We start from the raw sequence: 26,095 nt of genomic DNA, 5'->3' as shown, positions 1-26,095 counted from the left end.
AATTTGAAAATTTGGGGGACAAATTTCTGAATCTAAGATGTCAGGGGTTAGCCAGGTCTCCATAAGGACCCAAATATCAAAGTCAGAGTGGCTAACCTCTGTTTTAAGATTGAGCTTTTCAATGATGCTTCTACAGTTTTGGAGGTGTACATTTATGAAACAGGCGCCTCCGTAGCCAGGTGGGAAGGAGCAGCAGCAGTGCGTAGCACACGCTTCTTGATTAGACCGGGGTTCGAGCCCGTCACCACCAAATACGGAGGATGCGGAAAGGTCAGGGAATGACCACCGCATATTCCCGGAGCAATATGGCCTTAGTTGCTAATGCTCCTAATAACAAACAACAAACATTTATGAAGATTCTTTTCTCTTTGTATCTGCCGTGAGTATTATTATTAATTGATTGCTATTTAGTGTGGTTACTTTCAGCCTTTCCAAGGCCATTTTTATTGTAGAAGGTATTGTGTGTAATAAGTTTGCTGTCCTTATTTTCTGAACCTAAAGACGTGAACGGTAGTTGTGTTTAGATCAGGGAAGTTGTGTTTAGATTTCATTAGTTCTACATCCTTTTAAAAAAAGCTGATTTTAAAGGGGGAGTATATTTCGGGATAAAATGACTTAATTTTCTCGCCTGATATATTAACATTAATTTTATTCTTGAAGTAGCATTCAAAGTCAGCCTCCTCCATGGAGTGTGCCAACCTGGAGACATGCCAGGAAATCTTTTTAGGAACAACTAGATTTCCTCTATCCTTCTTTCCATTGAATTTTATTTTGCTATCATTGGGCTTGTTGAAAGATCCATGATCAGTAGTGACCTTGACCTGGTGAGGTTTCATTTCATCATCATCACTTATCCCCTTCTCCTTTCCCATTTCAGTGAATTTGACCTTGTTTTTTTTTGGATATATTCAGAAATCCATCATCAGGAGTGTCACTGGTGTGTTTAGGTTTCGAATAAACATCCTTTGTCTTATTTTTGGATCTGGGTTGGTTATTAGGACCCTTTGATGTTGGGGCTGTTAATTGACTGGAGTGAGTGAGCAATGCGGTACCAGATTGTACAGAGTTCTCGCTTTGAGAAGCATGTTTCAGATTCTTCAATGGATGAGAAGAGGGACCATAATTGTGAGAAATGTACCTGGGGTCAGATTTGATGGCTTTGTTCGCAGGTTCTGGGTTATTCCTGCTCTTTGGGATGGCCCCTAGGGTTATATCACAGGCAGTTTGCTTGTTGATGGTCAATGATGAAGCCTCAATTTGAGTTTGGGTTAAGGCAGATTTTTTATTACGGCTGTGGATGTACTCAGTATTGGTTCCTTTATGTGAGTACACTCTCTGCAAGGCTTTTGGGGGGGAAATTTTATCAGCTTGGGCCCACACTTGTAGGTAGAAGGAATCTGTTTTGTAGAGACAGGATACATTTAAACAAAGAAGGTGCAAGAGTTTTTGCCAGTATTATTGAGGATACCTTAAAGGTTCAGGTAAAATTGCTAGTTTGGGGAATCAAGGATAATAGAGTATGAGCTTTGGCACACCCAATGACCCCAGCTGGATAACTAAACACACCATCATTCTTCCCTTTCTTGGTGATTTTGGTGATCTCTCTCTCTCTCTCTCTCTCTCTCTCTCTCTCTCAGGGTAACTCAGAAGTATTTTTTTGGCTGGTGCAGCATAAGTGTGTCAGGCTTCCTTGCACCATACGATTAATAATAATAATCAACACCAGAAACTATAGAAAATACATCACATAGGAGCCCAGAATGTTGCTGTTGTTGTTTGGTTTTTAGGAGCATTAGCAACTAAGGCCATATTGCTCCGGGAATATGCGGTGGTCATTCCCTGACCTTTCCCCATCCTCCTTATTTGGTAGTCATGGGATGAAACCCCAGTCTAATCAAGAAGCATATGCTACGCACTGCCGCTCCTGCCCACCTGGCTATGGAGGCGCCAGGTGATCACTCAGACTGAGTATGCTCGTAGACATGATATGTAGCCAGGATAATACATCAGAAGATAGCGAGGAAATACCAGTTGACCAAAGAAAGTGTACCATACTACAAGTACGAACCCCAAGCAGTACTAGAGACCCCAACATATTAACAGATAAGACCATTCTGCACAACAGACCGGACATAACCCTTGTGGCCAAGATGGAAAAGGCTACCTAACTGATTGACATAGTGGTGCCCAACACTAGCAACAATGTCCAGAAAACCCATGAGAAAAAAAATTAGGAAGTACACGAACCTGAGACATGAGGTCAAGGAGATGTGACATATGCAAGTAACGACCATCCCGATTATCGTGTCAACCACCGGTATGGTGCCAAAGACCCTACATAGTAGCCTAGCAACGATAGGTCTCCCAGAGAACACCTACAAGGAAGTCCAGAAATTCACAATCCTGAACACCTGTAGGATAGTCAGAAAGTTCCTCGACCAATAGTAACCATTACAACCACCCTGTGTACTTAGTAGCATTACCTGTCACAGAGTGGAATTCCACAATCAGGGAGAAATACTATAAGAGCAACAATAATAATAATAATAATAATAATAATAATACACTGGCGTGCAAAAATTAAGGACCAACACTATCTCTAAAGGTTAAAACCACAAAATCTTTACTTAAGGTACTCTTTACTGATGAGAGTAGATTCTATCTCAGCGGCAATTCTGGGCATCAGCTAATCTGGCGAGAGGTTGGTACACGGTCACCCTGCAAACATCACTGAAAGGGATCAATATGGCGGTCAAGGTGTTCTCATCTGGGGAGGTGTTATCTTGGATGGATGTACACAACTCCAATTACTGGAAATCAGTACTGTAACCGGTGCACGCTACTGTACTGAGGTAATCCTTCCTCATGTGCATCTGATCCAAAGTGCCATTGGCCCCGAGTTCGTGTTTATGGATGATAATGCCACACCCCATCGCACTGCAGCTGTTGATATGCTTTTGGAAAGTGAGGACATTGTTCGTATGGATTGGCCTGCCCGTTCCAATGATCTAAATCCCATCGAACACATATGGGACAATCTGGGGAGATGCCTAGCAGCATGTCCACACCCACCAGAAAATGTTCACCAGCTGAAGATGCGCTGACAGAGGAATGGACGATGTTACCACAAGAACTTATCAACAACAATGGACAGGTGGTCCAAAGCCTGCATTGACATTAGGGGTGGCCATATCTCCTACTTATGACCACCGCTTCCCTTTGTTCCATTTATGGCAGTGATGCCTCTGTATCATGGCAGCCGGTGCTATGCTGCCATTTTTGAATAAAGTCCATCTGTACCGTTTTGTTTCCATTGTTGTGTCAGTGTTGTTTCCTTAATCATTTTTGTACCTCACTTTGGTATGCTTTTCCCATATACCCGGCCACTCCTATAAGAAGCTACAAGTAAAAACCTGACAGGTCCTTAAATTTTGCACACCAGTATAATATAGATACACATTTATCTGATAATACTGCTCGAAGTAACACTTGCACATACCTCAAGAGTTCTTGTATGTTACTGCAACAGAACATATTAGCAAGATTTTCTGAGGGCAGAAACGTTTCAAATGAGCGGGTAGCTAATGCTAGGGAAGTGAGCTTAAACAACTTTAAGGTGTGGGTCAGAGTAGTTAACTACACAAGAACAATAAGTCTTAATTGTTTATACAATAAGGTCAGAAGTGTCATCAATAAAATGAGTGAATTCGAACTGCTGGTTAGGCCAAGTAACGCTGACATAATAGGGATTACAGAAATGTGGTGCCAACAGGAGATAGGGGATGATGAGTTTCCGTATGGTATGTATAATGTATTTAGGAAGGAATGGTGGGGGCATGCATCTTATCAAAAGCAGCCTAAGTGCGACAAAAGCTTTCCCAGATCAGACATTTCGCATGCTAGTATAGAATCTGTATGGTGTGAGATAGTTGGAAGCAAAGGTATTATGACAGTGGGAGTAATCTACAGGCCAGGTGATTGTGAAGATTATGATGAGAGCCTCTACATGCAAATGGACAAATAAGCGTCAATGTTTTATTATGGGTGATTTTAATTTACCTCAAATGGAATGGAATGGAGCAAATGGGAAGGAAACTCAACTTGGGGGACAAAATTTTTAAATCAACTAGACGATTGCTATTTGTATCAACATGTCAGGGAAAGAACTAGAGAAAAGAATATTCTAGATCTCATCGTCACCCATGAACCAGATGACGTAATAGAACTGACAGTACAAGAACCAGTAGCAGGAAGTGATCACTGAGTTCTACGGTGGACGACAATTAAAGGCAAAAAATTGGTTATAATTTCAGAAAAGGAAATTACAATGCCTTAAAGTGCTATTTGGCCTCTTTTAACTGGGTAGATATCGTACACAGAGCGAATACAATTGAAATAGGGTATACCTTTAAAACATTAATCACAGAAGCCTTGAATGCTTATAATACTATTAGCATCGGCATCAGCAAGGGCATATGATGCAAGAAAGCAAGTTTTTTTTGCATCAGCAAAAAAAAAAAAACACACTCTTCTCATTTCACCCATCCACTCGCTCCAAATGTTTGTCTAGTTCTGCCTTGAATCTGTTTAAGCTATCAACTTCTGTTTTTGTTGTTATTTGGTTTTTAGGAGCATTAGCAACTAAGGCCATATTGCTCTGAGGATATGTGGTGGTCATTCCCTGACCTTTCCGCATCCTCCGTATTTGGTGGTCAAGGACTTGAACCCCGGTCTAATCAAGAAGCGTGTGTTATGCACTGCTGCTCCTGCCAACCTGGCTATGGAAGCGCCCTATCTACTTCTACAACAGATGGAAGTTTGTTCCGCCAATTAACCACCCGCTGGCTAAAGGCAAACTTCCGCACATCTATCCTACAACTGTCTTTCCTCAATTTGAATTTATGCCCTCTCAGGCGATTATTCTGAGCAAGAGGAAGAATCCCATCAGCATTGAGCATGCTCAAACCATTCAAGGCTTTGTACACCTCAATCAGTTCACCTCACAGGTGCCTGTGAGGTGATCTGATTGAGTGAGATTGAATTACAGTCTCCAGACACTGTAATTTGCAAAACTTAAGCCTTTCTTTGTAAGAGCAACCCTTTGTCCATTCTCTAATCTTGTTGCCCATGGTGTTCAGAGCTACTCATTCCAACAGCTCTACATCCTTCTTAAAATGAGACCTCAAGACCTGTATACAGTACTCAAGGTGTGGCAGGCAATGCATAAGGATGTGATTATCCCTACTAGAAAAATTCCTGTATTTTATTGACAAGACACCATGAGCTATTCTTGCAGATACTGTGCATTGCTCAGAAAACTTCACATCTGCCTGCACAATTACCCCCAGGTCCTTTTCACTCTCTACCACTGTCATTTTAGTACCACACAGTTGCGGTACAAAAATGGGGGACTCCACTAATAACATTAGTCCATGAACAGCAGTGTCCATTGATTACCAACTTTCTGTCTTCTTCCACTCAACCAACCCATTATCCATAGCAGCAATTTCCCTCCAATACCACACTGCTCCAATTTGTGCAGCAGTCTTCCGGTTGTAACAGTATCAAAAGCCTTTCTAAGATCCAAATATAAGATATCAGAATTATTCTTTGCATCCAGTCCCTTGTGACTATATTGTAGTATCAAATCAAAGCGGTCGGACAAGACTTTCCCTTAACAAACACATGCTTTGTTTGAGTCATAACTGAAGGCTTGTCTAGATGATAGTGCAATGCTTCCTTAACTAGTGCCTCCATTAATTTCCCTGGAACAGAAGTTAAACTAACAGGTCTGTAATTACCTGTGTCTCCCTTTGATCCTCCTTTTTGAATAGGGATGCACAACTCCTCCAGTTCATGGGTTTATGAGAGCTTCCTTGAGTCCAAGGAAGCTCTCATAATTATGGCTAAGGGTTTCCTTACTTCCTTAGCTGCCTCCTTTAATATAACTGAATAGATTCCATCCACCCCAGGTGCCTTTCTTATGTTTATCTTCAACACTTCACTCTCAGTTATTACAAGATTATCTAGCTTACTGCCAGAGTTTAATACACCTCTGGCATTCTCCTCCCTGAGTAACTCATCATGTGTGAATGTAGAGGCAAAAATTAATTTAGTTTGTTAGATACCTGTGCAGGATCATCAACAGTTGAACCCTCGATATCAAGTGGACCAATCTGATTCATTCCATTCCTTCTAGAGTTTACATAAGTAAAGAACTCTTTCCTGTTTTTCTTTGCATCCTTAGCCAAAGATTTCTCGTAATCTGCCTTTGCCTACCTAATCTCCTGTGTGACTTGGTTACAGGTCAGTTTATATCTGTCATAGGATTCTGGGTCACCTGTTAATTTATGTGTATCCCATGCATTTTTCTTCTCTGCCACATGTCTAATTAGTTCATCTCATATCCGTTTAAGCCTAAATCTTGAACAATATATCTTTGTTAGTATGAAAAGCCTAGTAGCTTCCAAGATTAATTCTTTGAATGCTTCACAATTTGAATTTACTGTTGATAACATCATCAGTTGGTACCGCCATATAGAATTTAAATACTGTCTCAGACCACTGTACTCACCTTTATGAAAGCAAAAACCCTTCCCTTTACTCCTGATGGTAGTTACCTCTTTGAATAAATTCTGCTTCAGCACACTGTGATCACTGCTACCTAGTTGTTCGTTTATCTGCAGATTCTTATTGCATGAAGAATCACTACTGATAACCAGATCGAGAGTATTACTCCCTCTAGTTGCCTCCCGAACATGCTGCTGCAGGAAGCAATCATCCAATAAATCCACAAAAGCCTTGCTAGTGTGTGAGTGACCAACCCACAAATTCCAGTCAATCTCTGATAAATTAAAATCCCCCATTATAAGACACTCTGATTTACTGGCCCACTATTTCTCTGCACAATTGCTATTATACTCATCAGATTGAATTGGCCTATAACGCACACCTACTCTTATTTTTCCTTTCTCAATGCTTATGTCACAACAACATTGCATTGTCCACCCACATCAATTGGATGCACTTCCTTAGATTTTATGTGATTCTTAACTAACAGCATAACCCCTCCTCTACTGTCTATCCTTTCTGTACACATTGTACTCCCAAAATTCCAAGTCTGCAATGCTTATGTCTGTGTGACACCATATCTTTTTTTTTTTTTTTTTTTTTTATGTGAACCCCAAACACGAGAGGTATTAGAACCTATAGTACTTAGTACTGCGCTTGGGTTGGAGGTTGAGAAGACAAAAGAAGATATTTGTTGACATTGGACTTGAACTTCAATAAGATTGTAATTTTCAGGAAATACGTATGAAGGAAGGTTGTTCCAGAAAACGGCAGATGAATGAATAAATGAGGAAGATGAAAAGTTGGCTGTGGGTTTGAAGTTGGACAGTAAATGGATGTTGGCTGGTGGCAGAACGTATTCGGACTGTTTTGAAAGAAAGAGTGGGAATTAATTAAAAAAGCCAATTCAGAAGAACAGTGCCCGTGGAAATATCTGTAGAAGAGGCATGGAGCAAAAACAATGCGTCTTTGAGAGAGCGAGTGGAGAGACTCTGTTAGAGATAAATCATTAATTAACCTAACTGTCCTCTTCTGAATGGAATCAAGAAGCCTGAGAGAGGTTTTGGGGGCACCACCCCAGATGTGGGAACAATATTCCATGGCAGGGCGGATTTGCGATTTATACAGAGTGAGCAGCTGTTTGGAAGAAAAGTAACGCCGAGACTGAAAGAGAAAACCAAGTTTTTTAGATGCAGAGGAAGCAAAATTTGTAATGTACTTGTGCCAAGAGAGATTAGAAGTCAGGGTAATCCCCAAAAGAGATATATCGTTTTGCCTAGAAATCGGAGTGTCACTAAAGATAAGCATAGGAGCAGAAGAATCCTTTTTGCGAGACAACAGACAAGACTGATTTTAGAAGGGTTGAAATCAACTAAGTTGTCTTTGCCCCACGGGAGAATTACCTGAAGATCGGCATTTAAGGAATTGGTAGCAGATTTTCGAGAAGATGAAGCTGATTGAGCAGGACAAGGTTTCTCAAAATGTAAAGTTGAATGCAATGTGCTATCATCGGCAAAACTATGGATAGGATTTCCAGTCAATGGAAGAAGGTCATTAATATACAAGAGGAAAAGAGACAGGGGAAAGAACTGAACCTTGGGGGACACCGGCATTAGTGGAGAAGTTAGAAGACAGAGAGCCATCTACCATCACCCTCAGTGAGCGATCAGAGAGAAAACTGGATAACTAAGTACTAAAAATAGTTGGCAAACCATAAGATGGAAGCTTGTTTAGAAGACCTTTATGCCAAACACGATCAAAATCCTTTGAGATGTCAAGAGCAACTCCTTGTGTTTCACCAAACCTTTCCATTGAATTAGTCCATAAATGGGTAACATAAGCCAGAATATCACCAGTGGATCGACACTGACGGAATCCATACTGGCGATCGTTGATCAGACAGAAGGTTTCTAGGTAGTTTAAGAGTTGGCAGTTAATTGATTTCTCCCTGACTTTAGAAAGAGTAGAAGTAATTGCAATGGGACGATAATTGGATGGGAGGGATTTGTCACCCTTTTTAGGAACCAGCTGGATATGAGCAAATTTCCAAGCAGAAGGAAAAACACCTTTGGAATAAAAAGTGAAAAAAGGTGGCAAAGAATAGGAGTAATTTCAGGAGCACAGGTTTTGAGAACAAGTGGAGAAATACCATCAGGACCTGGAGCTTTTTTAGCATCAAGATTCATCAAAATCCTTCTGATATCCTTTTGACGGAAGACCACAGGAGGCACTGAATGGAGTGTGTTGGGAATGGTGGGAGGTGTTTTACCAAGATCATTAATACATGAGCTGGAAGAAAAATGGGATGCTAGCAGGTCAGCTTTATCCTTGGCTGAAGTGACAACAGAACCATCTGGTTTGGACAGAGGTGGGAGCAGAGATGGGCAAAAGTTGCGGCCAATAGCTTTGGCAAGAGACCAGAATGCTCGGCTACCATTAGGGCAAGAAGGAAGTTTTCTACTCTTAGCCTGTTCAAACTCTAGTTTGGACTGATTAATAACTGCTTTACAATTGTTGCAAGCTTTGGTGTAGGCAGAAAATGAAACGGAAGAATTAGAAGCAAGCCAATTACGATATGCAACATTCTTCTCTTGGACAGCCTTAGCACATTTATTGGAAAACCAAGGTTTAGATAAAGGACGAGATTTTAAAGTGGAGTGTGGGATAAAGGATTCCATTCCTGCAAGAATAATTTCACTGACACGATCTGAGCAAACATTGACATCAGAAGTATTGAAACAGTAATCCGACCAAGAAAAAGAAGAAAAGAAGTCTCGCAGGTCATCCCATTTTGCATTCTTGTAATGCCAACCAACACGAGGTTGGGAATAGCCGTGAGATAAAGGTTCCATTGGAGAAGAGACAATCACTAAGTTGTGATCTGAAGTGCCTAAAGGACCTCTCACTTCAACCATGTACTTAGAAGGGTTGTTTGTGAGAAAAAGATCAAGCGTATTGGCTGTATGATTAGGATTGTCTGATATTCTTGTAGGTAAATTAAAAAATCTGTGCTAGGTCATTAGTAATTGCAAAAGCCTCAGCATCTTGACCTGCAGGGTCGGCGTGACTAGAAAACGGAAGCCAGCTGGAGTTGTGAACATTAAAATCACCAAGGAAAATTACCTCACTGTTAGGAAAGTTGGACTGGAGAAAGTCAAGTTGCAAAGAGAGGAAGTCAAAGAGCTCCAAGTGATTAGTGGAGTTGGGAGAACGGTAGAGACAACAGATGAATTTGACACAATGAGGTAGAGAGATTTTAAGCCAGAGAATATCAAAGAGAGGAGATTCCTAATTGCCAAGTCTCTGACAGGGAATATCAGAACGTACATATGCACAAGTACCACCTTTGAGGCGAAAGGAATCATACAGCGAATAATTTGGGCATTTGAGATGAGCAGTAGTTGAATCAACCGATAACTGAGATTCTGTCAGAAAAAGTACATGGGGTTTGGCAGACTGCAAGTGGAAATGGACATCGTTGAGATTAGAATTGAGACCATGTATATTTGTGAAATGAATTAGGAAGTCCTTGGGAGGTTTAGATCTTTTCGCAGATAAGCTTGCTCTATTAGTTTGACAATTCATGGTGTATTCAATAGTAAGAAAAAGTTGGTGGGACATGCTGTATAAAGTAACGAAATTTTTGGATATGGCGTACATGTGGTAAGAATATACCCAGATCCTTGACATAACATGGCCGCGACAATGCTCCCTGCATACACACTACTCGGACTCCCTCCAGTCACTATCTGGCAGAGTAGAGGTAGCAAGATTATACACTAGCTGATCCGGAAGCCTCCTAGAGAGTTACCAAAAAGGTTCAATCCGGTGTACTAACTAGCGGCTGCCCTGAGAACACCGTTTTAGAGCTGTACCCTCGAAATGTAAGGAATATTGGATCTCGCCACGACGTTCATCATAACCTCAAAAGTCATCAATCATACTGCATGATGGAAGAGATAGGGAAGGGTTGACTGGAACTTAGCTCTAGAGACTAAACATGGGTTTCACCACTTCAAGCCTCCAATAAGCAAAGTGGTGGTATTTCACAGGTTTATGAGAGTCATCTACCATCTAGTACTGCCTGGTAACATAGAGGGGCGGCGTTCCTATATGTGGTGTGGGCGCCACACCTCGACCCCTGCTTACGTTGGTTCACACCTGGTGGTCACCCACCATGTACTTGTGCATGGAGGTTATACTCAGGATTACTAACAGTCCCACCATCGTGAAGGTGCAGAGGATTTGGCTGTCACAGACCGTCCAGACTTCGCCGAAATTGGGTCCACTTGACTTGAGTGTCACCCAAGTAAAGCTTGTCTGGCATATCTGAGAGAATGTCTGTGACAATCTCAATGACCATGTCTCTGATATCTCAACAATATCTGCCTTTGATGTCTTGACTAGCACTTCAAGCTCATCAAATTTATTAGCTGTACTCCTAGCATTGGTGTAAAAAGTAAAGTAAAGTGCAGCCATTATCAACCCACTGCAGGATGGTAGCTTCCTCAACAATTCATGCTGAGGGGATGGACCATAATCTGCCACGCTGGTCCAATGCTGGTTGGCAGATCGACCGTATTCAGCAGTCAGGGGCTTGAACCCCGGTCTACTCAAACAGCGTGTGCTACTGCACTCCCACTCCTGCCCACTCGGCTACGACGCCAAGCATTGGTGTACATGCAAGTATACATGCACGTCTTTCTACTCTTAGTTACCCGAACACAGCCTATGTATTTACTTGTTCCACTATGACTATCAGCAGTCCTGGAAATCCCCATTGCCTTGCTTTCCAGGCTGCTGCTCAATTACATTTCAGTAGAAGCAGTGCAAGAATCACTTTCACCTCTGCCAGCAGCTACTGTTAATCTATTAGTCTGTGTATCCCCCCCCAAGCTAGCAGTTTTCCGACCCACCTAACACTGCCTCGATAGCATCAGCAAATATTCTTGCACCCTTTCTATTTAAGTGTATCCCATCCCTATAGAAGCAGTCTCTCCTGTTAACAAGCACAGACCAGGCTGAGAAAAATTCTACCCCTTGAGCCTTGCACAATCTCTCCATGGCCCTCAATCATATACTCCCTCCCATCGTGTCTGGGCAGAGACACTTTCAAATTCAACCCTAACTGACGGCTTTTTTTTCAACACTGACCTGTACTTGTTAAGTAATTCTGCCGGTCTCCTACTCTTAATTTTTACGATCTCACCAAGCAAGTTACCTGTCCAAAGACAGGTAACTTGCCTGGTGAGATGGGAAAAAGGATGTCCATATGAGGAAAGACTTCGAACATTGGGCTGCAGAGCTTGGAAACTAGGAGACGTTTAAGGCTCTGAGAGGTATATGCAAAATGAATAAGGACAAAATTTTCATAGTTATAAATTATTCTAGAACAAGGGGCCATAATTTCAATTTACAAGGGAGGAATTTTAGATTGGATTGCAGGAAGTTTTATTTTAGCCAGCGAGTTAAAAATTACTGAAATAAGACCTACATTAGTGGCAGAGGCTGACAGGGGAAATTCAAAGGTCAGCTGAATAATTACCTACACATAGGTTGTCTACTTCCTTTTCTCTTTTTTTTTTTTTATTATTATTATTTTATTCTTATTATTTTATTTATTTTTTGTTTTTGTTATTTTATTTTATTTTATTATTATTTTTTTTTTTGGCTGGTGCAGCATAAGCCATAGGCTTCCTTGCACCATGTGGCCATTGCTAATACTAATATAATCTGGTTTGTGGATGATGATCACCTCTAGAATATTCTTGCCCATAGTACTACTTCTAAAATGCTGATACAAATCAACTAGATGATTTTAAAATATTGATCCCTATAGTGACTTTTCCTCCAGCCAATTAGGGGCAAATCGAAATCATTCATAATAATACAGTCACCCTTGCTCGCCAGGTCCACTTATATGTAGAAGCAGTCATCTTAGCTTCACAATATTCTGGTCTGTAGATTATTCCCACTCTCATTATACCTTTGCTTCCAGCTATCACACACCACACAGATTTTACAGCACGGAATTTGGAAACACATGCTTTAGCCATGATTCTTTATAAATCTCTAATACCAAGTTGCCCCAACAAAATCAGTGATGATACAATATGTAGCAGTTAATATACTTGTTTTGACTATGATTAATTTTGCAGACACAGAAATTCCATTTTTTCTGTTATAAAAAATTCCACCTTTCCTTCCAGTTGTGGTCATTTTGCAATATGCTTACGAAAAAAAAGTATTTGCTCTTTTCTAATTCTGGAATTGTTTCAGTGCTCTGTTTCCATGTTTTTTGGCATAAAATCTCAAGCTATGAAAATCTTTAAGGGATGAGAAAGGTTTCATACAATTTGTTAAATGTGAGTACTAAAAATTCGGAATGATTGCCGCTGATCATTGTACACGTAGACCTGCAGGAAGAAGAAGCAGGGTAAAGACAGGGAGTTATAGTCTTATACCAAAGATAACCATTATGGGAAGTATATTTATTATTATTATTATTAACCATATGGTGCAAGGAAGCCTGAGGCTTATGCTGCACCAGCTAAAAAAAAATTCCCTAGTTACCCTGAGAGAGAGAGAGAGAGAGAGAGAGAAGTAGAAGGAAATCACCAAGAAAAAGAAGAATGATGATATCCAGCTCAGGACCCTGGGTGTGCCAAGCCCATACACACCAAATGTGAGCACCCCTGGTGCATATGGCCAAGTTATTAATAATGAGTGTTTATACTCATTATTAATAGCTGGATAATACAATGGGAAAGGAGAGGGAAGGGGGGGAAAGAGACAAATGCACAAAATTAAGAACTGCATAAAGAAAATTCACATTTATTATGAGGGAAAAAAAAACTAATAAAATTAAATACCTGAAGTGTTACACCTCCATAAGGAGTTTCGCCTCTGGTTAGGTAATAAGGGGTATTTGACATACTTTCCATACCTCCTGCAACAATAACTTCCTAAAATTAAAATGATAAATCATCAATATAATTCAAATGTATAACCAAATAGCAAACACAGATGCACACAAAATTATGTCACCCAATTGGTTTCAAAAACCTGTTGGTAAAGAAATATTTTATATGTGAAATATGATTTACCTATATTTGATATTTGACATACCAATAATTCGCCAAAACATTTAAAATATAAATACAAAAGTGAGTAATATAATTATTTAACCAAAATACTGAAATTGATGAGAAATATGAATCATAGGTTTAAAAACTGTGATTCAATTTCAAAGGAACCAGTCTTTGTTAATTTGAATGACAAATGAGAAATGGAGAGAGAGAACACATGAACAGAAAGGATATATGTGTAATAGATGATATACCTAAAATCAAATCAAGCCTATATGAGCTCACAGACAGCTTTCCCCTCATCTTGGCACGGATATACACCGATGAGCCAAAACATTTGCCTTTAGCCAGCAGGTAGTTGGTTGGTGGAACAGACTTCCATCCCTTGTCGTGGAAATTGATAGCCTAAATAAATTTAAGGCTCAGCTGGACAGGTATTTCGAACGAACAGAGGGGTGAAGTAGCAGTGGGTGTGTTTTTTTTTTTTGGCTGATGCTGCATAAGCTTGCTTTCTTGCATAATATGCCTCTACTAATGTTAATGCTAACATTATGACCAGCGAGTCATTATGCAAATCGAAGCAACTGCAGTTGAACTATGGCACGTGTGCAGGTCGGGACACGGTATAAAAACCGCCTGATACTGAGCTCCGTTAAGTTACTCAGTGTTACTCTTGTTCTTCAGATGGGAAAGGCAGCGGACTTAAGCAAGTTTGAGAAAGGCCACATTGTAATGGCCAGACGAATGGGTGAGCATCCCACCAGCCGTGCCATATCCAAAATGGCACGGCTGGTGGGATGCTCACGGTCAGCTGTGGTTAGTACCTACCACTTTCAGTACCTACCGAAAGTGGTCCAAGGAGGGAAAACCCAAGAACCACCAGCGAGGCATTGGACGACCACGACTCACTGATGCTCGAGGTGAGTGAAGGCTCTCCCAGATGGTATGCGGCAACAGAAGGGAGACTGTGGTGCAACTCGCTGGTAATTGGAATGCTAGTAATGGGAGTAATGTGTCACAACACACAGTACATCGCCGTCTCCGCAGCCAGGTGGCAGGAGCTGCAGTGCGTAGCACATGCTTCTTGATTAGACCAGGGTTCGAGCCCGTGACCACCAAATACGGAGGATGCAGAAAGGTCAGGGAATGACCACTGCATATCCACGGAGCAATATGGCCTTCGTTGCTAATGCTCCTAAAAACCAAATAGCAACAACACAGTAAATCGAACCCTGCTGAAAATGGGGCTGCGTAACCACAGGCCACTTCGAGTGCCCATGCTAACCACAGTTCACTGGCAATAGCACCTACAATGAGCACACGAGCGTCGAAACTTGACCTTGAGTTTTGGGGAGAAGGTTGTCTGGTCTGATAAATCACGTTTCCTGTTGCACCATGTTGATGGCCGGGAATGTGTGCGTTTTTAACCTGGGGAAGTGATGGCACCTGGATGCACCAGGATGAAATCAAGCCAGTGGCAGCATTGTAATGCTTTGGCGATGTTCTTCTGGGATACCCTGGGTCCAGTCATCCATGTGTCGGGCACTCTGATGTCTACCACCAACATAAACATCATTGCTGACCAGGTACACCCTTTTGTGGTAACGGTCTTCCCCTTTGGCAGTGCTGTCTTTCAGCAGGATAATGCACCATGCCACACTGCCTAGATTGTTCAAGACTGGTTCGTGAAACATGAGGAAGATTTCCAGGTATTGCCCTGGCCTCCAAATTCCCCAGACATTAATTCCATCGAGCAGCTATAGTTTGTGTTGGACAGCAAATCTGATTTGCAGAGTCTCAACCTCCAACTTTACAGGAGTTAAAGGATCTGCTGGTTAGATGTTGGTACCAGATACCACAAGACACATTTAGAAATCTTGTAGCATCCATGCCTTGCCGGCTACGAGCTGTTTTGGCTGCAGGTGGAGAACCAACATCATATTAGGTAGGTGGTCATAATGTTTTAGCTCATTGGTGTACATTGCAATGCTGTCTGTATAGCATCCCATAACTAACTGTAGTATATTGAGGTGGGGCGGTTACATGACATTGTCTTCCAATTATGTGCATTGAGTTCAAATCAGGGAAATGGTGGCCATTTGTGTAGAGTTACTTGAAATACCCTTTCAAGTAACATGGTTTTTCTGAATGATAGTGTGTTATGCATTGCTCAGCTGGAAAAACAGCATCACCATCAGGGAAGAGGAGGAATAGGGCTAGCCCTATACAATGATGGTACAATACAATTCTGCCATTAATATATTTCTACATGTATTAGAAGACAGAATAACCTAGAGCATCAGATGCCACCATCAGCCTGCACTGCATGTGGGAGCCCGTCACCTCTTGCTGTTATTACTACACACATCCATACCCAACAACTCTTAAAAAACTGGAAGGCTCTTTTAAGAGAACTGATTTCAGCGGGAACTCAAATGTGTTCTGCACTTCCTGAATAGTGTTCAGGCTTTTCTTCAATTATGTGCTGTAGCAGATACTCTATGTATGTCATAAAAAAAATTCCATAACTGCATTTTAAAGTCTGTTGCTTCCCTGTGGTTCTGTTTAATAACACATCACTGGCTATTCTAAAAAAAAAAATGATGTTTACAAAAATAACAAGCACTGAAATTATGCTATTCAAATATAAACCTTTATTAGAAATGCAATATTATTATTAGGAGTGCCAAATGACAAAAAAACAAGGTTTTTTTTTTTTTTTTTTTTTTTTAAATGTGAAAACATCTTTGGCAGCACCCACTAAATTTCGTCATGATTTTGAGCCACAGAAACTACATGTCTCGAAATTGTGATAGTGAATCCCAAGGGAAACGAACGAATGAGGGAAATGATATCAGTTGATGCCATTTCCGGTTTATCGATTTGGTAACCATACCGGAAATGACTATTTTGCGACACAATCGCTTTGAAGCACAATTCATGCAACAAGGCATGAATGGTTCTTCAAATTGACACATCTGTCATTTATTTGGCATTATTTTCTTGAAACGTGAATATATTTGTATGTTTGTGAGTTTGAAGCTTGATGCTCCCTGAAGCCTCGCCAGCAGAGATAGACACTAACTTTTCAATCACTGGGAAAGGCATCATCATCATTGTTCTAGCCTAAAGGATCTTTGGGAGCATTATTTAGCCACAGCAAAATGTGCACGTGTGTAAAACTAATGCAATGTTGAAATTCTATGCGTTAAAAAATTTGACCACGCAAAATTGACCAAACGGTCAATTTTGCAATATGTTCGTAGTTACATCCACAATCTTGAAATATATCCCACAAGTTACAATCTTCGTTCACCAGTGTTGCTTTCTGCGCAAAGTTCATCGCTTGCATATGCTTTGGGCATCCTCACTAATATCGCACCCCTTTTTTTGTAACTTGTACCATAGCTGAATTAAGCAGGGCCAACCGATTTCATTGGCACTCAGAGTCAAGAACATTGTAGTTTACCGAGCTATCTAATCATAGTGAATAGATCGCGCTTACATTTAACCCAGTAGTAAGTAGAGTTTGGAACTGTCCTTTAGGAAGGCCAAATTGTTTTTGATACAGCTGTTAATGTATTCTTTGGATTGCACTTGCTTGCAGGTCAGTTTTGTATACAGGAACTCCCCGATTTATTGACTTACAGAAATTAGACTTTACGTAAGATTTTGCCGGCCGGTGCAAACTTAAAAAATTCGTGAAAACGTATTCTGCAACCCATAGGAATAAATTGAGGTACAGTCAGTCCTCGTATAACACATGTTTATACTACACGAATTCAATCATACACGATTTATAAATAGGGGAACAATATCGTATATAACACGAACCGAATTCGCTTATGCACGATTCACCTTTGTGTTTACAAGAAACGGCAGTCGAACGTGGAATCACCCCCAACTGAACGCAACGTAGGAATGAAGAGAAGATTCTGAAAATGTATAGTATTTGTTTTTATATCAGTGAAGGGGAAACACATTTCAACATAATAACGTAAAACCCACACAATTCCAGCTAACGGTATTATCGCAAATGCAATTATATCTAGTTTACTACCAGTTTATAACAGATTCCACTAACAGAAACACAACTGGAAATTGTTTTTTATTGTTTTATGGTAGTAACCCCTAGAAATATGAGCTAGTGAGGTGTTAATAGTGTGTCTCTGCCTTTATAGTGTTGTTTATTCAGTTGCTACACATGCACAGCTTTGTTTATGTGTATCAAGTGTGCCTCCTCATTTTGTAATTGCGCTTTATTCCCTAAAAATGAGTAAAATTCTTAAAAGGTGTGAACAGGAAGCATCCTAGTGAAGACACTACAGATTCAGAGAGAAAAAGGAAATACGTAAGTATTTTATTATGATTATTTATTGTGTTTGGTAATGTTTTGGTTACTAGGCACCTAACCCTATTTTTTCCATAGGGCCTGTTGTTTATATTGCACAATTTTGCAATGCATGAGGGTTTCTAGGAACACAACTATTGTGCTATTCAGGACTGACTGTATCGTGAAAATATCATAATGTGAACCCAATAACACTGGGGTTTTTTTTTTTTTTTGGAAATTCATTCCAAGTTCTTGGAAGTTGAAAATTTTGCTATATTACTAAGCTATTTATCACTTTAAAAGGTCATTTTTATAATGGAAATTTCACTACCCTTTCATTGTTATCACATGTTTCCGTTATAAGAATCAATTTTGAACGCCTCTGTGATATCTTTCTAAAGCACGTTTCTCGAGGTCACAACTGAAAAACAATAAGAACAATTGGCACTTTCGGTTTATTGGGCTTTTCTGTTCATGCATCTAATTATAAACGGGTAATAAACTCGATCTTATTGCATTTGCATATTAACTTATTTTCTAGAGTAGTTTTATATTCCTAGTTATGATACTTAATTTATATTTTAACTTGGAGAGAGATTTTGTAGGTTATTACGTAGTATTGGTAAGAGTATCCAATCCACGTGTTTTACAAGTTTTGCAGCTCCGATGAACATTTTTTTTGCTATATTTAGCTGCTGAATTGACAAATGTTATATTAAATTATTTTCTATAAGTAGTGTATAGACCTAGTCAAGATCCTTGGTTTGTTCTGAATTCAGACAGCAAGATTTTGGAACTTAACTAATACTTAATTGTCCATAGATTTACCATTCGTAACTTGCCGCCATTGTTATACGATACGTTATATCCCGAACTAGATATAGTTAGCTTAGTATAGTATAGTATATAATATTATCAATTAATCAGTAAAATTTATTAATCTTGTTAAACTTCATTGTCAATTAAATTGTACTTTAACTAAATACATATACAACTTAGACTTTTCAAATGTAACATAATTAATTAATACATAACTTGATACGGAACTCGGAGATAATACTCGAAACCGAAAAATATATATATAAATATAGAGTGTTATTACAAGGGGTGGCTGAGGGGGGGGGGGGGGAGAAGACAGAGTGTGGTAATCAATGGACACTGCTCGTCGTGGACTAATGTTATTAGTGGAGTCCCTCAGGGCTCAGTGTTGGGTCCATTATTGTTTTCTGTATTCATAAGTGATATAGATGATGGTATATCAAGCTTAATGTCGAACTTTGCAGACGATACAAAGGTAGGCAGGGTTGTCAAGGACACTACTGACACTATGCTGCTGCAACAGGATCTGGAAAGGTTGAGCACATGGGCTGAGAGGTGGCAAATGAAGTTTAACATTGACAAATGTAAAGTACTACACATGGGAAACAGCAACCCCAGAGCAACGTATCAACTCTGTGGTACTACATTCACAGTGGTAGAGAATGAAAGGTTTGTTTGTTTGTTATTTGGTTTTTAGGAGCATTAGCAAATATGGCCATATTGCTCCGGGATATGATGTGGTCATTCCCAGACCTTTCCGCATCCTCCGTATTTGGTGGTGACGGGCTCGAACCCCGGTCTAATCAAGAAGCGTGTGCTACGAACTGCTGCTCCTTCCCACCTGGCTACGGAAGCGCCTAGAATGAAAGGGACCTGGGGGTGATTGTGCAGGCAGATATGAAGTTCTCTGAGCAGTGCAGATGGGCTTCAAGAGTAGCTCATGGTGTATTGTCAATGATATATAGGAATTTTTCTAGCAGGGATAAGGAGGTGATTATTCCCTTGTATAAGGCAATGGTCAGGCCACACCTAGAGTACTGTATACAGGTCTGGAGGCCTCATTTCAAGACGGATGTAGAGCTGCTGGAACGAGTACAAAGAAGGGCAACAAGATTAGTGAATGGAACAAAGGGGTGCTCTTACGAAGAAAGGCTTAAGTTTTGCAAATTACAGTGTCTGGAGACTAGGCACCAGCGAGGTGATCTGATAGAGGTGTATAAAGCCTTGAATGGTTTCAGCATGCTCAATGCTGATGGGATTCTTAATCTCGCCAGAATAATCACCTGAGAGGGAATAAATTCAAATTGAGGAAAGACATATGTAGGATAGACGTGCGGATATTTGCCTTTAGCCAGCGGGTGGTTGGTTGGTGGAACAGACTTCCATCCCTTGTCGTGGAAGTTGATAGCTTAAATAAGTTTAAGGCTCAGCTCGACAGGTATTTTGAACGAACAGAGGGGTGAAGTGGAAGTGGTTTTTTTTTTTTTTTTTTTTTTTTTGGCTGATGCTGCATAAGCTTGCTTTCTTGCATGCCTCTACTAATGATAATGCTATTTATAACAGCATTGGGATACAAGTTTAGGGTTAATTTTGTATTGGAATTGAAATTTTATTGAAATTGAATCGAAATCATGACCCAGACCACAGCAGCAAAGCAAAAGGCTCAAGCTAATGGGAGTGCTAAGGGGGGCAGTTGCCCTCTGAATCACAGCCTTTTAAAATGCACTGCTTGCTTGATGTTTGTGGAGCAATCAGGTACAGGACATGATATTGCCAGGGGGGGATATGTGTGTGTGTGTGTGTGTGTGTGTGTGTGTGTGTGTGTGTGTGTGTGTGTGTGTGTGTGTGTGTGTGTGTGTGTGATGTAAGGAGTGTGAGGAAATGAGGCAACAACTCAGCGTTGTTATGGGCCTATATGAGAGCTTGAAGGACAGGGTGGATGCCCTCAAAGGAACTAAATTGAGGGGCGGATCAAGCTCACAGTTGGCCACATCAACGGCAGAGCTTCCACTTGATCATCATGCAACACAGCGGCAACCCCCAAGGCACAATGCAATGGCCCCACAGGAACTAGTTGTTGTAGGTGACTCTATTGTCAGGGAAACGGGGAACATAGTGCAAAAAGGAAGAATGGATGAAACAGGACCAGGTTATGTCTGCCAAGGGCAAAGATGGATGACGTTGTAGAGCAGATATCATATTTTAAAGGCACAAAGGGTGATATTGTTGTACACGTTGGCACTAGTCATATTAAGAGTAGGAGACCGGTGAAATTACTTAACAAGTACAAGTCAATGGTGAAAAAAAAGTCGTGAGTTAGGGTTGAATTTAAAAGTGTCTGTAATTCTGCCCAGACATCTTCTTGGTCCTTAGCTGGCAGCTGGGGGGGGGGAGGGTTGGCCACGCAACCAGTATGCTGCTGTAGGTGCCGCAGGATTTCGGACTTGCTCTGTGATGTTCTTCCATACTTTACGATCCATGGTGTCAGTCCTGGCCTGGTTAACGTCAAGACGTCGGCTCTTCAAGTCATTTTCCACTTGCTTGGCCCACGTTTTCCTATGCGCAGTCCGTTGGATGCTCCATTGGGTGGGTCGTTGTCTCCAAAGGAGTGTAGATGGTATTCTGTTCATGCCCATTCTACATAACGTGGCCAAACCATCTAAGCTTTCACTTCTGGATTTGGTCGGCAATGGTTGGTTGCTGTTGGCATCTGGTGCGGATGGTATCATTAGTGATGCGGTCACGAAGTGAGATGCCCAAAATCTGCCGCAGGCATCGCATTTGGAATACCTGAAGTTTGTTTAAATCTAGCTTGAGACAAATCCATATTTCTGATCTATAAAGGAGAATGGGCAGGATCAAAGTCCGGAAGAGTCGGATTTTAGTCTTTGAGGAAATGTTCATCCTCTTCCACAGACACCATTTGAGCGAGGCGAAAGCAGTGGCTGCCTGTCCAATTCTCCTGTGGGTTTCCATGGTGGATGCAACTTTCTTCTCCTGGACCAGCGACCCAAGGTATTTAAAGTCCTGCACTTGCTCGATCTGGACGCCTTCGAGATAGATGGTGGCTTGCGACCCATCTGTTGTCAGCACCTTTGTCTTATCAGCATTGATCTTCAAACCGTATGGCCGGGCAATGCGGGCAATGTCGTAGAGGATGTAGAGTCGTTACCAGCAAAGATAGCACTATCATCGGCAAACATCAGGTCAGTCACATAGTGATCCTTGTCATACTGTATGCCTCGTCTGTTTCTGAATGCTTGCCTCATAATGGCGTCGACCACGATGTTGAAAAGCAACAGGGAGGCTACATCCCCTTGGCGGACTCCAGTTTGGATGGTGAATTCCTCAGATAAATCGTTCTGGATGCGCACCTGGCTGGTTAAACCGCTGTATGCAGTTTGGAGGAATGTGATGACTTTTCGAGGTACATGTTCGACCTCTAGTAGTTTCCATAAGGCAGGCCAATGGACACAGTCGAAAGCAGACAAAGTCAATGAAAACAATGATGGTTCGCTGTCCACACCGGATCCTCTCCTCCATCAGCTGACGGATGGCAAAGATTTGATCATAGCATCCTCGCCGGGTCTAAATCCCGCCTGTTCTTCTCGACTGGTTTGCTCACGATGTTTTTGCAGCCTTGACTGGATAATCTTCATAAAGACCTTTCCGATGATGGAAAGGAGGCTGATGCCACGGTAGTTCTTGCAATCCCGGTTATCACCTTTCTTGTGGATTGGTACGATAATGGCTTTCCTCCATGTTAGCAGAATTTGTTCAGTGCACCAGATGGTTTTGAGGAGTGAGTGTAGTCAGCAAAGCAGTACATCTCCCCCGGCTTTGATCGCTTCTGTGGTGACTTGGTCCACTCCTGGTGCCCTGCCATTCTTTAGGGATTGAATGGCTGCTTTCATTTCTTCTACTGTAGGCTCAACATCGACCATGGAGACTTCAGGGGGATTGATCGATAGTGCGGCTTCTGGCGGTCCCTGAGGTGGATCGTGATTATACAATGCTTTGAAGAATTCACTTCACTGTTGCAGGCGTTCGGACGGTGATTGCACGAAGGTCACATCAGCATTCTTGATGTTGTCACTAGTCAATTTGGTCTTTCCACTCAGACATCTGAGGGTGCGGTAGAGAGTGCGGTACTCGTTCTTGGATGCCGGCACTTCAAGATTGTCTGCCACTTGGTTCCAGTATGCTTCTCTTTCCGCTGCCATCCTCTGTTGGACTTCTCGGTTTAGCTGCCGGTGCCGTTCAAAGTCGACCAACTTTGCCTGTTTCCGTTTGTCCATGAGGTCGAGGCACTCGTCTGCTCAGACATAATAGGAAGGAGTATATGATGAGAGCCTTGTCGTTCAATTCGGCCCTGGAGAGATTGTGCAAGGCTCAGGGGGAATTTTTCTCAGCCTATTCTGTGCTTGTTAACAGGAAAGACCGGTTCAACAGGGATGAGATTTTTGCCTTATACTACCAAGGCAGAGTTAGGTGGGTTGGAAAACTGATAACTTGGGGGGGGATACACGAACTAATAGATTAACAGTAGCCACTGGCAGAGGTGACAGTGATTCTTGCACTGCTTCTATTGGAATGAGCATCAGCCTGGAAAACAAGATGCAGGGTATTTCAGAGACTGCTGGGAGTCATTGCGGTACAAGAAAACACATGGGTTGTGTTAAGGTAGATAAGAATAGTTGTTATTTGGTTTTTAGGAACATTAGCAACTAAGGCCATATTGCTACGGGAATATGCTGTGGTCATTACCTGACCTTTCCGCATCCTCTGTATTTGGTGGTTACGGGCTCAAACCCCAGTCTAATCAAGAAGCGTGTGCTACTCACTGTTGCTCCTGGCCACTTGACTATGGAGGCTTCCACCCTAAGAATAGGAACAGGTGCATGTATACTTGCCTATACACCAATGCTAGGAGTTTGGTAAATAAATTTGATCAAAACATCAAAGGCAGATATTCTTCGGATATCCGAGACGTGGTGTCACACAGATTTAAGGAATGCAGAACTGAAATTAGGGAAGTACAATGTGTACAGGCAGAATAAACAGGATAGGAAGGGAGGAGGAGGAGTTATGCTATTAGTTAAGAAACACATAAAATTCAAGGAAGCGAAGCCAGTCGACATCGCTGGATAGTGCAGAGTCAAGTCAGTTTGTGTGACATAAGCATTGGGAGATCAAAATTTGAGTAGGAGTGTTGTAGGCCTAATGTCTCTGATGAGTATAATAAGAAACTGTACAGGGAAATAGATTGGGCCAGTAAATCAGAGAGTCTTATAATGGAGGATTTTAATTTCCCAGATATTGACTGGAATTTGTGGTTTGGTCACTCGCACACTAGCAAGGTTTTTTTGCTAGTGTTGATTGTTTTGGATTTATTGGATGATTGTTTTCTACAGCAGCATGTTCAGGAGGCAACTAGAGGGAGTAATACTCTTGATCTGATTATCAGTAGTGTTTCTTCATGCATTAAGAATCTGTAGATAAAGGAACCACTAGGTAGCAGTGTGCTGAAGAGGGATTTACTCAAAGAAGTAACTACCATCAGGGTAAAGGAAAGGGTTTTTGCTTTCGTAAAGGAGACTACGGTGATCTGAGACAGTATTTAAAATCTATATGGTGGGACCAACTGATGGGACCAACAAAATGGGAAGTATTCAAAGAATTAATCTTGGAAGCTACTAGACTTTACATACCAACTAAGAAATATTGTTGAAGGTTTAGGCCTAAATGAATGTCAGATGAACTAATTAGACATGTGGCATGTAAATGCTATACGTCTCATATGGGATACAGATACATTTTTTTTTTTTTTTTTTTTTTTGTTAGCGCATCGGCTTCTGTGGCCATAATGCACCTCCCAAAGTTTTTGCATTGCCCGAGGCGGGATTCAAACCCGCGACCTTTGGGTTGCCAGGCAGGCATTTTATCCATCTGGCTAGCCCGGTCGACTTCACATATAAATTAATGGGTGACATGGAAGCTTATGATAGACATAAGCTGGTCTGTAACCAAGTCACAAAGAAGATTAGGCAGGCAAAGGTAGATTATGAGAAATCTTTGCAAAGGATGCAAAGAAAAACAGCAGAGTTCTTTACCTACGTAAACTCTAGAAGGAAAGGGATGAATCAGATTGGTCCACAGGATATTGATGATTCAACTGTTAATGATACTGCTCAGATGGCTAACAAACTAAATGAGTATTTTGCTTCTACATTCACGCATGAGGGGTTATTTAGGGAGGGGAATGCCAGAGGAGAATTGAACTCTGGCAGTGAAATAGATGATTTTGTAATAACTGAGAGGAAAGTGGAGGAAAAATTGAAGATAAACATAAAAAAGGCACCTGGGGTGGATGGATCTATCCAGTTATATTAAAGGAGGCAGCAAAGGAAGTAAGCAAACCCTTAGCATAATTATGAGAGCTTCTTTGGACTCAGGGGAGGTACCCATGGACTGGAGATGTGCAAATGTGACTCCAATTCACAAAGGAGGATCAAAGACTGACACAACTAATTATAGACCTGTTAGTTTAACTTCTGTTCCAGGAAAATTAATGGAGGCACTGGTGAAAGAAGCACTGCAGGATCACCTAGCCAAGACTTCGGTTATAGCTCGGACACAGCATGGTTTTGTTAAGGGAAAGTCTTGCCTGACCAATTTGATTGGATACTATGATGTGGTCACAAAGGAACTGGATGCAGAGAATAACTTTGATATCATATATTAGGATCTTAGAAAGGTTTTTGATACTCTTGCACATGGAAGACTGCTGAACAAATTGGAAGCAAATTGCTGCTATGCATAAAGGGATGGTTGAGTGGGAAGAGACCGAGTGGTAATCAATGGACACTGCTCTTCGTGGACTAATGTTATTAGTGGAGTCCCTCAGGGTTCAGTGTTGTTTTCTGTATTTATAAATGATATTGATGATGGTATATCAAGCTTAATGTCCAAGTTTGAAGACGTGAAGGTTGGCAGGGCTGTAAAGGACACTAATGACAGCATGCTGCTGCTGCAACAGGATCTAGAAAAGTTGAGCAGTTGGGCTGAGAGGTGGCAAACAGTGACAAATGTAAAATACTACATATGGGAAGCAGTAATTCCAGAGTAACATATCAACTCTGTGGTACTACACTGACATAGTATAGTGTATAGTGTGTTCGTGTCTAACGGCACCAGGGGTTTCCCCCACTTCGCGTTGCTTTCATTGTAGGTGTAACAGTTCGCTGTAAAGGCCAGAAATTTAAAAGTGTATGGATTTTGTAAG

The 26,095-nt window shown here is 41.2% G+C and overlaps 1 protein-coding gene across 5 annotated transcripts in view; it reads right to left on the bottom strand.

The window, feature by feature from the left end:
• LOC150088262 (acetyl-CoA acetyltransferase, mitochondrial-like) overlaps window positions 1-26,095 on the bottom strand; it is a 670,540-nt gene that overhangs the window by 418,716 nt on the left and 225,729 nt on the right. For all 5 annotated transcript variants that reach the window (XM_090369428.1, XM_090369427.1, XM_090369425.1 and 2 more), the window contains one exon: window positions 13,443-13,535. In XM_090369428.1, the coding sequence (XP_090225554.1) occupies window positions 13,443-13,535 (93 nt within the window). The remainder of the gene's footprint in view (window positions 1-13,442; window positions 13,536-26,095) is intronic.

Source organism: Mastigoproctus giganteus, chromosome 3 (assembly GCF_048544385.1).
Source record: "Mastigoproctus giganteus isolate SK-2022 chromosome 3, ASM4854438v1, whole genome shotgun sequence".
NCBI classification, from domain to species: Eukaryota; Metazoa; Arthropoda; class Arachnida; order Uropygi; family Thelyphonidae; genus Mastigoproctus; species Mastigoproctus giganteus.
Note: the sequence above shows the minus strand (reverse complement) of the source record. Positions and strands in the feature narration are given on the sequence as shown.